Consider the following 15978-nt stretch of genomic DNA (forward strand, 5'->3'; position numbering starts at 1 on the left):
TGAGTCACCTTTTTAGATTTCCTTTTATGCCAGATTGGTATAAACAATTTTTGCAATTTTGTCATTCTATCTTTAAATGTTTGCCATTGTTTATCTACCTCCAGTCCTCTCAGGAACGTTGTCCAATCAGACCTACTCAGTTCCCGTCTCATGGCATCATAATTCCCCTTGTTTAAATTCAGGACCTTAGTCTCTGAGTCAATTTCTTCGCTCTCCATTTCGAGTGAGAAATCGATCATGTTATGATCGCTCTGACCCAAGGGTCCCCGTACAACAAGATTACTGATTAGTCCCTTCTCATTGCACAGTACCCAGTCCAATATAGCCTGTTCCCGAGTTGGTTCCTCGACATATTGATCCAGATAACCATCCCTTAAACACTCAAGGAATTCCTCCTCCTCATTATTTTTACTGATTAGGCTAGTCCAATCTATATGTAAGTTAAAGTCACCTATGATGACAGCTGTGCTCTTATTGCACGCTTCTCTAATTTCCCTCGTGATGCCCTCCCTAACCTCTATTTTACTATTTGGAGGCCTATATACCACTCCTATTAATGTTTTTCGCCCCTCGCTATTTCTTAGCTCCACCCATATAGATTCTGTATTAACTGAGTTAATATCCTTCCTTTCAATTGCATTTATCCCCTCTTTTACTAGCAATGCTACCCCTCCTCCCTTTCTTTTTTGTCGATCCTTCCTAAATACTGAATACCCCTGTATGTTAAGCTCCCAGCCCTGCTCACCCTGCAACCATGTTTCCGTAATCCCAATTAGATCATAATTATTAACCTCTATTTCCACAGCTAATTCATCTACCTTGTTCCTGATGCTTCTCGCATTAAGGTATAAAACCCTCAGGCTTTTTTTATGCTCACATTTTTTATGAATTAGTTTGGCCCTTTGTTTTTTGTTCCTCACCCTTTTACCATTTATTTCTGTCTGCCTTTCACTTTCCTCTATTTCACTACATAGGTTTCTAGCCCTGACAGTTCGATTCTCTATCACACGGAGGTGACAGTAACGGAGAGAGGCAATATGGTTCTCTGTAAACTTTCATGCCAATAAAGCATTTGAATTGAATTGAATTGAATTGAATTGAATTGAGTAATATTGTATGTACCCAAAAGTAATATTGTATGTACCCAACAAATGTCAAATCGATTGACACCTACAGAATGTTGGAAAACTGTACCTTTTTGCTATGTAAGCTTTGGCAATATGGTTCTCTGTAAACTTTCATGCCAATAAAGCATTTGAATTGGAATTGGAATTGGAGAGACAGACAGAGAGAGTGACAGACAGACAGTGAGAGAGAAATACAGAGAGAGAGACAGTGAGAGAGAGAATGAGAGTGAGAGAGATATAGAAGGAGAGAAACAGAGACAGAAAGGGAGGCAGTGAGAGACAGGCAGAGACAGACAGACAGACAGAGTACGAGAGCGAGAGAGAGAGAGAGAGAGAGACAGTGAGAGAATGAGACAGTGAGAGGGAGAGAGACAGAGACAGTGAGAGAGAGACAGAGAGAGGGAAAGACAGTGAGAGAGAGAGACAGAGCCAGTGAGAGAGAGAAAGAGAGAGAGAGAGAATGAGAGGGAGAGAGATATAGAGGGAAACAGAGACAGAAAGGGAGACAGAGAGACAGACTGACAGACAGACAGATAGACAGACAGAGACAGACAGAGAGTATGAGAGAGAGAGAGAGAGACAGTGAGAGAGACAGAGAGAGACAGAGACAGTGAGAGAGAGAGAGAGAGAGAATGAGAGGGAGAGAGAGAGACAGTGAGAGAGAGAATGAGACAGTGCGAGAGAGAGGGAGAGACAGTGAGAGAGAGACAGAGAGAGGGCGAGAGAGAGAGAGCGGGAGAGCGGGAGAGACAGTGAGAGAGATAATGAGACAGAGAGAGAGACAGTGAGAGAGAGAACGAGACAGTGAGAGAGAGAGAGCGAGACAGTGAGAGAGAGAGCGAGACAGTGAGAGAAAGAATGAGACAGCGAGAGAGGGAGAGAGAGGAGTCTCCGGGCTTCACGCTGCCGGTTAGCTGGAATGTGTTCTGAGCTCCACGCAGGTGCATCCGATGGTGACGCTTAGACTGGATCTGGTGAGGATGACTTGTTGCTCGGATCGATTCCTGTACCAGACGTCCATGGTGTGATTGAGGGGCACGGAGATGAGGCGGCGGCGGCGGAGGTGGTGTTGGTGCGAGCTCTCTTTCCACGGATAGTTGCAGTATTCCTGCTTACACTTGGCCATCTTGATCGTTGGGGGGTAGCGTGCGTGATCCGTGCAGATCCTGGAGGGAGGGAAGAGAATGGATGGCCCTTTATACTCTGCCTTGCACAGTCTCAGCACCTCCAAAAAGCTCCACAGCCATTCAAGCACTCTCCCAAACTGTCCTCATGTAGCAACACGCTCGCTTTCTCTCGGACTCTCTGCCTCACTCCCTGTCTCTCTCACACATTCTCTTTCTCTGTCTCTCTCTCTCACTCCCACTCTCTCTCTCTTTCACTCTCTCTCTCTCTCTCTCTGTCTCTCTCTCACTCTCTCACTTTCTCTCTCTCTGTGTCTCATTCTCTCTCTCTTTCTATCTCAGTCTCACTCTCTCACTCTCACTCTCTCACTGTCTCCCTCTCACCCTCACTCTGTCTCTCTCACTCTCTCTCTGTCTCACTCTTTCTCACTCTCACTCTCTCACACACTCTCACTTTCTTTCTCCATTTCTCTCTTTCTCTCGGTCTCACTCTCTCAGTCCCACTCACTATTTCTTTGTCTCTCTCTCTGTCTCTCTCTGTCTCTCTCTCATTGTCTGTCTGTCTTTCTGTTTCACTCTCTCTCTCTCACACTCTGTTTCACTCTCTCTCTCACACTCTGCTTCACTCTCTCTCACACTCTCTCTGTTTCACTCTCTCTCTCACTCTCTCTGTTTCACTCTCTCTCTCTCACACACTCTCTGTTTCACTCTCTCTCTCACACTCTCTCTGTTTCACTCTCTCTCACTCTCTCTGTTTCACTCTCTCTCTCTCACTCTCTCTGTTTCACTCTCTCTCTCACTCTCTCTGTTTCACTCTCTCTCTCACACTCTGCTTCACTCTCTCTCACACTCTCTCTGTTTCACTCTCTCTCTCACACTCAGCTTCACTCTCTCTCACACTCTCTCTGTTTCACTCTCTCTCACACTCTCTCTGTTTCACTCTCTCTCTCACACTCTCTCTGTTTCACTCTCTCACACTCTCTCTGTTTCACTCTCTCTCACACTCTCTCTGTTTCACTCTCTCTCTCACTCTCTCTGTTTCACTCTCTCTCTCACACTCTCTGTTTCACTCTCTCACACTCTCTCTGTTTCACTCTCTCTCACACTCTCTCTGTTTCACTCTCTCTCTCACACTCTCTCTGTTTCACTCTCTCACACTCTCTCTGTTTCACTCTCTCTCACACTCTCTCTGTTTCACTCTCTCTCTCACTCTCTCTGTTTCACTCTCTCTCACACTCTGCTTCACTCTCTCTCACACTCTCTCTGTTTCACTCTCTCTCACACTCTCTCTGTTTCACTCTCTCTCTCACACTCTCTCTGTTTCACTCTCTCACACTCTCTCTGTTTCACTCTCTCTCACACTCTCTCTGTTTCACTCTCTCTCTCACTCTCTCTGTTTCACTCTCTCTCTCACACTCCCTCTGTTTCACTCTCTCACACTCTCTCTGTTTCACTCTCTCTCACACTCTCTCTGTTTCACTCTCTCTCTCTCACTCTCTCTGTTTCACTCTCTCTCTCACTCTCTCTGTTTCACTCTCTCTCTCACACACTCTCTGTTTCACTCTCTCTCTCACACTCTCTCTGTTTCACTCTCTCACACACTCTCTGTTTCACTCTCCCTCTCACACACTCTGTTTCACTCTCTCTCACACTCTCTGTTTCACTCTCTCTCTCACACTCTCTGTTTCACTCTCTCTCACTCTCTCTGTTTCACTCTCTCACACTCTGTTTCACTCTCTCTCTCACACACTCTGTTTCACTCTCTCTCACACTCTCTGTTTCACTCTCTCTCTCACACACTCTGTTTCACTCTCTCTCTCACTCTCTCTGTTTCACTCTCTCTCACACACTCTGTTTCACTCTCTCTCTCTCACTCTCTCTGTTTCACTCCATCACACACTCTCTCTGTTTCACTCTCTCTCACACTCTCTGTTTCACTCTCTCTCTCACACTCTCTCTGTTTCACTCTCTCACACTCTCTGTTTCACTCTCTCTCACACTCTCTCTGTTTCACTCTCTCTCACACTCTCTCTCACTCTCTCACTCTCTCTCACACACTCTGTTTCCCTCTCTCTCACACTCTCTGTTTCACTCTCTCTCACACTCTCTCTGTTTCACTCTCTCTCACACTCTCTCTGTTTCACTCTCTCTCTCACTCTGTTTCACTCTCTCTCTCTCGCACTCTCTGTTTCACTCTCTCTCACACTCTCTCTGTTTCACTCTCTCTCTCACACTCTGTTTCACTCTCTCTGTTTCACTCTCTCTCACACACTCTGTTTCACTCTCTCTCACTCTCTCTGTTTCACTCTCACACTCTCTCTGTTTCACTCTCTCTCACACTCTCTCTGTTTCACTCTCTCTCTCACTCTCTCTGTTTCACTCTCTCTCACACTCTCTCTGTTTCACTCTCTCTCACACTCTCTGTTTCACTCTCTCTCACTCTCTCTGTTTCACTCTCTCTCACACTCTCTCTGTTTCACTCTCTCACACACTCTGTTTCACTCTCTCTCACTCTCTCTGTTTCACTCTCTCACACTCTGTTTCACTCTCTCACACACTCTCTGTTTCACTCTCTCTCACTCTCTCTGTTTCACTCTCTCTCACACACTCTGTTTCACTCTCTCACACTCTCTCTGTTTCACTCTCTCTCACACTCTCTCTGTTTCACTCTCTCTCACACTCTCTCTGTTTCACTCTCTCTCTCACTCTCTCTGTTTCACTCTCTCTCACACTCTCTCTGTTTCACTCTCTCTCACACTCGCTCTCTGTTTCACTCTCTCACACACTCTCTCTGTTTCACTCTCTCACACTCTCTCTGTTTCACTCTCTCTCACACTCGCTCTCTGTTTCACTCTCTCTCACACTCTCTCTGTTTCATTCTCTCTCTCACTCTCTCTGTTTCACTCTCTCTCACACTCTCTCTGTTTCACTCTCTCTCACACTCTCTCTGTTTCACTCTCTCACACACTCTCTCTGTTTCACTCTCTCACACTCTCTCTGTTTCACTCTCTCTCACACTCGCTCTCTGTTTCACTCTCTCACACACACTCTCTGTTTCACTCTCTCTCACACTCGCTCTCTGTTTCACTCTCTCACACACTCTCTCTGTTTCACTCTCTCACACTCTCTCTGTTTCACTCTCTCTCACACTCGCTCTCTGTTTCACTCTCTCTCACACTCTCTCTGTTTCACTCTCTCTCTCACTCTCTCTGTTTCACTCTCTCTCACACTCTCTCTGTTTCACTCTCACACTCGCTCTCTGTTTCACTCTCTCACACACTCTCTCTGTTTCACTCTCTCTCACACTCGCTCTCTGTTTCACTCTCTCTCTCACACACTCTGTTTCACTCTCTCACACACTCTCTCTGTTTCACTCTCTCTCACACACTCTGTTTCACTCTCTCTCTCACTCTCTCTGTTTCACTCTCTCTCTCACACACTCTGTTTCACTCTCTCTCTCACACACTCTGTTTCACTCTCTCACACACTCTCTCTGTTTCACTCTCTCTCACACACTCTGTTTCACTCTCTCTCTCACACTCTCTGTTTCACTCTCTCACACACTCTCTCTGTTTCACTCTCTCTCACACTCTCTCTGTTTCACTCTCTCTCTCACTCTCTCTGTTTCATTCTCTCTCTCACACACTCTGTCTGTTTCACTCTCTCTCTCACACATTCTCTCTCTCTCACACGTTCTCTCTCCGAGCCTCTCCCAGCGACTCCTCACTTACATGTACTTCCAGGGAGAGAGGGACCGGGAGTTCTGATCTTGGCCCGAGGAGGAATCCTTCTGTTCTATGCAGCTCTCGCCTCTGCTGAGGTTGGGGTGTTGACTGAAGTATTCGGCGGCGGCGGTTCGGTTGCAGGCGTGTTGGTGGGGCGTGGCAAGGCTGTTTCGCCTCCTCCTGCGGAGCCCGAGTCTCTCACCCTTGGCGCAATGCAGCTGTTCGACCAGGAGCAGCGGCACCAGGAAGCAGAGCTGGGGAGAAACAAAAAGAAGAGAAATTGGTTTTGGGGCGGACTGGGGGAGGGTCTGTCTGGTTATGGGGGTGGGGTGTGTCTGGGTCTGGGGGCGGGTCTGTTTGGGTCTGGGGCGGGTCTGTCTGTTTCTGGGGGTGGGTCTGTCTGGGTCAGTGGCATGGTCTGTCTGGGTCTGGGGAGCGGGGTCTGTCTGGGTCTTGGTCTGGGGACAGATTTGTCTGGGGGTGGGGTCTGTCTGGGGGGCAGGCTCTATCTGGGCCTGGGGACAGGGTTAGTCTGGGGAGTAGGCTCGGTCTGGGGGTGGGGTCTGTCTGGGGGCAGGCTTTGTCTGGGTCTGGGGGCAGGGTCTGTCTGGGTCAGGGGCAGGTTGGTCTGGGGGCAGGGTCTGTCTGGGTCAGGGGCAGGTTTGTCTGGGGGCAGGGTCTGTCTGGGTCTGGGGGCAGGGTCTGTCTGGGTCAGGGGCAGGTTTGTCTGGGGGCAGGTCTGTCTGGGTCTGGGGAGCAGGGTCTGTCTGGGTCAGTGACAGGGTCTGTCGGTCTGGGTCAGTGGCAGGGTCTGTCTGGGTCTGGGGAGCGGGGTCTCTCTGGGTCAGTGGCAGGGTCTGTCGGTCTGGGTCAGTGGCAGGGTCTGTCTGGGTCTGGGGAGCGGGGTCTGTCTGGGTCAGTGGCAGGGTCTGGTTCAGTGGGGTCTGTCTCGGTCTGAAATACGGGGTCTGTCTGGGACTGTGGGACAGCCTGTCTCTCTCTCTTTCTCTCTCTCTCTCCACTGCTCCCGGTCCCTTTCCCCCTGGAAGTACAAGTAAGTGCGGAGTTGCTGGGAGGGGCTCAGAGAGAGCGAGGGAAAGAGAGACAGAGAGAGAGAGACAGACAGAGACAGAGAGAGACATAGAAACATAGAAGATAGGAGCAGGAGTAGGCCATTCGGCCCCTCGAGCCTGCTCCGCCATTCAATTCGATCATGGCTGATCATCCAAATTCAGTGCCCTGTTCCTGCCTTCTCCCCATATCCCTTGATCCCTTTAGCCTTAAGAAAAATATCCAACTCCTTCTTGAATATATTTAATGAATTGGCCTCCACTGCCTTCTGTGGTAGAGAATTCCACAGGTTCACCACTCTCTGGGGGAAGAAATTCCTCCCCATCTCTGTCCTAAATGGCTTACCCCTTATCCTTAGACTGTGACCCCTGGTTCTGGACTCCCCGACCATCGGGAACATCCTTCCTGCATCTAGTCTGTCTAGTCCTGTTAGAATTTTATGGCCCAGAAATTCGGGTCGGGGGCTTGCCGCGCGTGCAAGCCCCCGATCTGCACTTACCCGACGCGCCGGCCGTTGAGCTTCAGGGACGCCTGGAATTGCTGTTTTAAAATGTTGACTCCCGGGCAGCGTCTGACGTCACGCCGCCCAGGAGTGCAGCCAGCGCGAAGCCTGGAGCGCGCTGTGCAAGTGAGACACGCCCCTTGAGGTCTCAGTTTAATAGGACACGCCCCCAATGTTTCTCACAAGCTGCTAACCATTTTTACATGCAAAGCAGCATTTTAAATAGGTTTTTGGTATTTTTATGAAGCTTTTGGTAACTTTTATAAACTTTTAAAAACGTTTACATTATTTTGAAGAATCTGAAGTAGTTTTAAACAGAATTAAAGCAATTTAAAGACTTTTAAAAGCCCTAAAAGAATTTTTTAAATTCCATTTATTTATTTAGCAATGTCGTCGTCATACGTGTCTTCACACTGTTCCCTTTGGGGAACTGTATGAAGTGGTGGAAGGATTTATGGCCATGATTAACGCTCATTCCGTGACCATAACCATCTTTGAACCAGCCATTAGGGCGGTTAGTCCTATGGCGGGAGGGTTTTACGGGCTCCCACAAGCTATACAAGGAGGGGAGGCCACCCACATCCACGGACGCAAATATCCCACTGGATGTCAACCCAGAATTTAGAGCCGGAGCTCCGACTCCACTTGCCGGGACTGTCTGGAGCGGGGTTCGAAACCCTACCCTGATCTGGCCCAGAGGCGGGGATCCTACCGCTATGACAAAGGCCCAATCCGATTAGCAACGTGAAATGGCTGGAATGAGCACAATTCACGGCATTAAAAGGACTCACAATTGAACTGATGATGACCTCAGCAATCTCCTCAACGAGGTGGAGGCGCAGCGCCTGCTCATCATTGGTAATGAGAAGTCAAAGGCGCCGCAAAAAGGACAGATGATAGCTTGGTCTTTCAAGTGACAGCATAGGGCTCCAGTCACGGGGAGGGAAAAGGCGCAGGAAACGTATGGGTGTCACCTTTTGCGCGGAGTGGGCCTTTTGCGTAGCGGTAAGCATCCCCGCCGCTGGGCCAGAAGGAGTAGGTTTTCGAACCCCGCTCCAGACAGTCCCGGCAAGTGGAGTCGGAGCTCCAACTATAAATTCTGGGTGGACATCCAGCGGGATACTTGCGTCCACGGGTGTGGGTGGCCCCCCCCCTCAGATGGGTTGTGGGAGCCCGTAAAACCCTCACGCCATATGACTAACCACCCTAATGGCTGGTTCAAAGATGGTTATGGTCACGGAAGGAGTGTTAACGTGGCCAGAAATCCTTCCACCACTTCATACAGTTCCCGAAAGGGAACAGTGTGAGGATACGTACGACAATGACCTCTTGCGCAATGCACCTCCTTGGACCCTCAGTCGCAGATGCGAGGGGGCAAATCATGCAATTGTTAAATTTTTCATTTTATTGACATGTAAAATGTTGGCCCAGTAATTCCCTTCCAAACGCACGAGTACGGTCGGGGTACTTACGCGTCTGGCCGGAGGAAATGCCGGTTTTCAGCATGCACAGCGCATGCGGGGAAAACCGGCATTTCCTGTCCTCTGAACGAAGGGGTTCAGAGGCAGAACGCGTGCGACTGTACAGGCAGCGCGTGCGCAGTAAAATTCGCCGCTTTCATTCATGCTTTCAGTGAGGTCAAGTCCTTACAACTTACACATGAAAAAAGCATGAGTACAGTTGCTCCAGAGGCTGCGGAGGAAGATATTTCTTATCGTGGAGCTTCTGAAAGGCAATATTTTTGTTTGGGAAAGGGAGGAAAGTTATTTTAAGAAATGCTGAGGTAAGTTTTAAAGTTTATTTTTGTTTTTTAAAACGGGTTTTCAGTACTGTAGGTAGAAGGATCAATTGTGGCTATGTGAATTGAATTTGCTGTGTTTATTAAATGTGAAAATGACTCCAACATTTTTAAGAAAGAAACTTTTCATCAGTAATATATTCTTTTAAGTAATTATGTATGTATGTCTGTATATATTCCTTTGCGTGTATGTATATATTCCTTTACTTATGTGTATGAATGTATGTATTTAATTATGACTTTCAGAGAAAGTAACTTATTGGAAAATCATAATTAAAAACATACATTCATACACATAAGTAAAGGAATATAAAACATACATACATATACGTAAAGGAATATATGCGGACATACATACATAATTACTTATTACTGATGAAAAGTTTCTTTCTTAAAAGTGTTGGAAATGTTACATTACTCATTTTAGAACACTCATTCTCACATTCAATTCACACAGCCACAATTGCTCCTTCTACCTACCGTACTGAAAACCCGTTTAAAAAAAAAAAATTTAAACTTTAAAACTTACCTCAGCATTTCTTAAAATAACTTCCCTCCCTTTCCCAAACAAAAATATTGCCTTTCAGAAGCTCCACGATAAAATATATCTTCCTCCGCAGCCTTGGAGCAACTTTACACATGCTTTTTTCAAGTGTAACTTGTAAGGACTTACCCTCACTGAATCCATGAATGAAATCGACGAAGTTCACTGCGCAAGCGCTGCCTGTGCAGTCGCATGCGCTGTGCCTCTGAACCCCTTCGTTCAGAGGACTGGAAATGCCGGTTTTCCCCGCATGCGCTGTGCATGCTGAACACGGGCATTTCCTCCGGCCAGACGCGTGAGTACCCCGACTGTACTCACGCGTTTGGAACGGAATTACTGGGCCTATAAGTTTCAATGAGATCACCTCTCATTCTTCTAAACTCTAGCGAGTACAAGCCCAATCGACCCAATCTCTCCTCATATGCCATTCCTGCCATCCCAGGTATCAGCCTGGTGAATCTTCGCTGAACTCCTTCCATGGCCAGAACATCCTTCCTCAGATAAGGCGACCAAAACTGCACACAATACTCAAGGTGTGGTCTCACCAAGGCCCTGTACAACTGCAGCAAGACATCCTTGTTCTTGTACTCGAACCCTCTCGCTACGTAGGCCAGCATACCATTTGCCTTCTTAACCGCCTGCTGCACCAGCATGTTTACTTTCAGCGACTGGTGCACAAGGACACCCAGGTCTCGTTGCACTTCCCCTTTTCCCAATCTATTGCCATTCAGATAATAATCTGCCTTCCTGTTTTTGCCACCAAAGTGGATAACCTCGCATTTATCCACATTATACTGCATCTGCCATGCATCTGCCCAATCGCCCAACCTGTCCAAATCGTACTGGAGTTTCTCGGCATCCTACTCACAGCACACACGCCCACTCAGCTTTGTGTCATCTGCAAACTTGGAGATATTACATCTAGTTCCCTCATCTAGATCATCGTCTAGACAGCGAGAGAGACAGAGAGAGACAGCGAGAGAGAGAGACAATGAGCGAGAGAGAGAGAGACAGCAAGAGAGAGAGACAGAGATAGAGAAGCGAGAGAGACAGCGAGAGAGAGAGAGCGAGAGAGAGAGAGACAACGAGCGAGAGAGTGAGACAGAGCGAGAGAGACAGACAGACAGAGAGAGACAGACAGACAGAGAGTGACAGGGCGAGAAAGACAGAGAGAGACAGAGATAGCGAGAGAGAGACAGATAGCGAGAGAGAGAGAGAGAGGGAGATAGCAAGAGAAAGAGTGATAGCAAGAGAGAGAGAGCTAGAGAGAGAGAGAGACAGACAGAGAGAGAGAGAGACAGAGATAGAGACAGAGAGAGAGAGAGACAGCGAGAGAGAGAGAGACAGCGAGAGAGAGAGAGACAGACAGAGACAGAGCGAAACAGAGAGAGAGACAGACAGCGAGAGAGAGAGATGGAGCGAGACAGCGAGAGAAAGACAGTGAGAGACAGAGAGAGAGAGAGAGAGTGTTGGTGGGAGAGCGAGAGAGAATTTGAATAAAGAACAGAGTGGAGTTCACTGAGGCCAGGGAATGCAAAGCAGAGAGAGAGAAAGAGAGAGTGAGACAGAGAGAGAGAGAGAGAGAGAGAGAAAGAGCCATCACCCATCCCCTCCTCGACCTTTCACCCCTCTGTGGTTGTGCTCTCCCCCGGTCCATCGCCCTATTCCCAAACACAAGACTCCCCCCCCGCAGCCCCTCCCGATGCGAGCGGCAGTGGCCCTTTAAAGCCCCCTGGGCCGACTCGGGGAACTCACCAGTGCGAAGGTCTTCATGTTGAGGCCGGGAGCTGATCCTGCACTGATCGGGTAGTGGGGGCACTGGCTCGAGCGAGGAACTCTGTCTGGGCTTCCCCTCCATCACTATTTAAACTCTCCGTCCCTCCCTCGCTCCCACGCTGTTTGTTTGTTAATCTTTTCCAATCTGTGCGGGGGCAGAGAGGGGGAGTGTTTTGGAAAATGAGGGACCCAGGCTTCCCCTCATTTGGTTAGAAGGCCTCGTCCTCCATGGCAACGGTTGCTAGGCCCGGCAGTGAGCGGAGGGTAGGCTTTGGGATGGTGCGGATTGTGAGGTGGGGGTGGGGAGAGAGGGGGAAAGGGAGATGGGAGGGGGAGAGGGAGAGATGGGTGGGGGGATGGGGAGGGGGACTGGGTGGTGGAGGGGGGAGGGGAAGGCGGGAGGGCAGGGAGGGAGCAGTTGGGGAAGGGGAGGGGAGCGGAGGGTGTGTGTGGGGGAGGGGAGGGGGAGGGCGAGAGTCGGGGTGGGGGAGAGTGGGTAAGTTTGGGATGGCTGAGGGATGGAGGGGAGGGGGAGAGTGAGTTGTGAGACCGGCACATCCCAGGGTTCCCCCACGCTCCCCCGAGCCATTTAAGGAGATATTAGGGCAGGTGACCAAAAGCTTGGTCAAAGAGGCAGGTTTTAAGGAGCGTCTTCAAGGAGGAGAGAGAGAGGCGGAGAGGTTTAGGGAGGGAATTCCAGAGTTTAGGGCCCCGGCAGCTGAAGGCACGGCTGCCAATGGTGGGGCGATGGAGATGAGGGAGTCCCCAGTGGGCGTGTTTAATGTCTTTCCCGGGTAGCCCCAGTGAGAGTGACTCAGTGTCACTGTGACTCCCTCCCTCCCTCCTGGAACTGCTGCCGAAGGAGTCCCTGGTTTATTTTTTTTCCACTTCCTCTCCCCTGTCTCCATGGAGACTCTCCCTGACTGATTGGACTCTGGCGGCCCTTATCTGATGTAGCAGCGAATGAGGTTTGCTGGAAGGGGAGGAGTATTCCATCGCTGGGGCGGAGTTTGTGGGGCGTATGGTATCGGGGCTCCCTCTTGTCTTGACCGCAGTCTGATGGCGGTTAGATTTGGTGTGTTTGGGGAGGACGGTGTGGGCGGGCACGGCAGGTGAGGCGGTCGGGGGAAACACCTCCATTTCCATTTGCTTCCCGGCCCATGTCACGGAGCTGTGACCAGGGACGCAGCACGGTGGCATAGTGGTTAGCACTGTTGCCTCACAGCGCCAGGGACCCGGGTTCAAATCCGGCCTCGGGCGACTGTCTGTATGGAGTTTGCACATTCTCCCCGTGTTTGCGTGGGTTTCCTCCGGGTGCTCCGGTTTCCTCCCACAGTCCAAAGATGTGCGGGTTAGGTTGATTGGCCATGATAAAAATTGGCCCTTAGTGTTAGGGGGGATTAAATATGTGGGGTTACGGGGTTACGGGGATAGGGCTTGGGTGGGATGGCTGTCGGTGTAGGGACCGGGTGCTAGGGTTTGGATGATCAGCCATGATCTCGTTGAATGGCGGAGCAGGCTCGAAGGGCCGAATGACCTACTCCTGCTCCTAGTTTCTATGTTTCTATGTTTCTAAGGGTGGGATCACCATGTGTGGGAGGGAGTCATGGTGAGACTGACTCACTCTCACTGGGGCTACCCAGAAAAGACATTAAACACACACACATGGGGAACTCCCTCATCTCCATCGCCCCACCATTGGCGGCCGTGCCTTCAGCTGCCGGGGCCCTAAGCTCTGGAATTCCCTCTCTAAACCTCTCCGCCTTTCTACCTCCTCCTTGACGACGCTCCTTAAAACCTACTGCTTTGACCAAGTTTTTGGCGTGGGTGGTGTGGGGTATATCAGAGAGTGTTACTGTGAGGGGTGTGGGGTATATCAGAGAGTGTTACAGTCAGGGGTGTGGGCTATATCAGAGTGTTAAAGTGACTGGTGTGGGGTATATCAGTGTTACAGTGAGGGGTGTGGGGTATATCAGAGAATGTTACAGTGAGGGGTGTGGGGTATATCAGTGTTACAGTGAGGGGTGTGGGGTATATCAGAGTGTTACAGTGAGGGGTGTGGGGTATATCAGAGTGTTACAGTGAGGGGTGTGGGGTATATCAGAGTGTTACAGTGAGAGGTGTGGGGTATATCAGTGTTACAGTGAGGGATGTGGGGTATATCAGAGAGTGTTACAGTGAGGGGTGTGGGGTATATCAGTGTTACAGTGAGGGGTGTGGGGTATATCAGAGTGTTACAGTGAGGGGTGTGGGGTATATCAGTGTTACAGTGAGGGGTGTGGGGTATTTCAGACAGTTACAGTGAAGGCTGTGGGGTATATCATTGTTACAGTGAGTGGTGTGGGTTGTATCAGAGTGTTACATTGAGGCGTGTGGGCATATCAGAGTATTACAATGAGGGTTGTGAGTTATATTAGTCTGTTACATTGAGATGTGTGGGGTATATCAGAGTGTTACAGTGAGGGGTGTGGGGTATATCAGCGTGTTACAGTGAGGGGTGTGGGGTATATCAGAGTGTTACAGTGAGGGGTGTGGGGTATATCAGAGAGCGTTACAGTGAGGGGTGTGGGGTATATCAGAGGGTTACAGTGAGGGGTGTGGGGTATATCAGATTGTTGCAGTGAGAGGTGTGGGGTATAAAGTGTTACAGTGAGGGGTGTGGGGTATATCAGTGCGTTACACTGAGGGGTGTGGGAGATATCAGAGTGTGTTACAGTGAAGGGTGTGGGGTATATCAGAGAGTTACAGTGAGGGGTGTGGGGTGTATCAGTGTTACAGTGAGGGGTGTAGGGTCTATCAGAGTGTTACAGCGAGGGTTGTGCGGTATATCAGAGTGTTACGGTGAGGGGCGTGATGTATATCAGAGTGTTACAGTGAGGGGTGTGGGCTATATCGGAGTCTGTTACAGTGAAGGGGCTTTGGTATAGCAAGAGTGTTACAGTGAGGTTTGTGGTGTATATCAGTGTGTTACCATGAATGTTGTGGGGTATATTAGAGTGTTACAGTGAGTGGTGTGGTGTATATCAGTGTGTTACCGTGGAGGGTTTGGGGTATATTAGAGTGTTACAATGAGTGGTATATCAGAGTGTTCCAGTGAGAGGTGTGGGTTATATCAGAGTGTTACTGTGAGGTAGGTGGGGTATGTCAGATTGTTATAGTGAGGGGTGTGGAGTATATCAGTGTTACAGTGAGGGGTGTGGGGTATATCAGTGTTACTGTGAGGTGTGTGGGGTATATCAGTGTGTTACAGTGAGGGGTGTGGGGTATATCAGTGTTACAGTGAGGGGTGTGGGGTATATCAGTGTTATAGTGAGGGATGCGTGTTATAGCAGAGTGTTACTGTGAGGTGTGTGGGGTATATCAGTGTGTTACAGTGAGGGGTGTGGGGTATATCAGTGTTATAGTGAGGGGTGCGTGTTATAGCAGAGTGTTACTGTGAGGTGTGTGGGGTATATCAGTGTGTTACAGTGAGGGGTGTGGGGTATATCAGTGTTACAGTGAGGGGTGTGGGGTATATCAGTGTTATAGTGAGGGATGCGTGTTATAGCAGAGTGTTACTGTGAGGTGTGTGGGGTATATCAGTGTGTTACAGTGAGGGGTGTGGGGTATATCAGTGTTATAGTGAGGGATGCGTGTTATAGCAGAGTGTTACTGTGAGGTGTGTGGGGTATATCAGTGTGTTACAGTGAGGGGTGTGGGGTATATCAGTGTTATAGTGAGGGGTGCGTGTTATAGCAGAGTGTTACTGTGAGGTGTGTGGGGTATATCAGAGTGTTACAGTGAGGGGTGTGCGGTATATCAGTGTGTTACAGTGAGGGGTGTGGGGTATATCAGTGTTATAGTGAGGGGTGCGTGTTATAGCAGAGTGTTACTGTGAGGTGTGTGGGGTATATCAGAGTGTTACAGTGAGGGGTGTGGGGTATACCAGACAGTTACAGTGAGTGCAGTGGGGTATATCAGTGTTACAGTGAGTGGTGTGGAGTATTTCAGAGTGTTACAGTGAGGGTGTTGAGTATATCAGTGTTACAGTGAGGGGTGTGGGGCATATCAGTGTGTTACAGTGAGGGGTGTGGGGTATATCAGTGTTACAGTGAGGGCTGTGGGGTACATCAGTGTTACAGTGTGTGCTGTGGGATATATCAGATTGTTACAGTGAGGGGTGTTGGGTATATCAGAGGGTTACAGTGAGGGGTGTGTGTTATGTCAAAGTGTTACAGCGAGGGGTGTGTGTTATATCACTGTGTTACAGCGAGGGTTGTGCGGTATACCAGAGTGTTACAGTGAGGGGCGTGATGTATATCAAAGTGTTGC

General features: G+C 49.3%; 2 protein-coding genes across 2 annotated transcripts in view; one reads left to right on the forward strand and one right to left on the reverse strand.

The window, feature by feature from the left end:
* The window catches only part of LOC147118294 (proteasome activator complex subunit 1-like), a 1298587-nt gene that overhangs the window by 812766 nt on the left and 469843 nt on the right, over positions 1–15978 (forward strand). The gene's annotated exons all lie outside the window — the stretch shown is intronic.
* Positions 1949–11664, reverse strand: LOC147118309 (uncharacterized). The gene is made up of 3 exons (XM_085987013.1): positions 11647–11664; positions 5983–6230; positions 1949–2293 (listed from the first exon to the last, which is right to left on the reverse strand). The coding sequence occupies exons 1-3, from the start codon at positions 11662–11664 to the stop codon at positions 2038–2040; spliced, it is 522 nt and encodes a 173-aa protein (XP_085843139.1). The 3' UTR covers positions 1949–2037.

The sequence above is a fragment of the Somniosus microcephalus genome, chromosome 4, assembly GCF_052327205.1.
Source record: "Somniosus microcephalus isolate GS21.2 chromosome 4, FLI_Smic_1.0, whole genome shotgun sequence".
In the NCBI taxonomy this organism is placed as follows: Eukaryota; Metazoa; Chordata; class Chondrichthyes; order Squaliformes; family Somniosidae; genus Somniosus; species Somniosus microcephalus.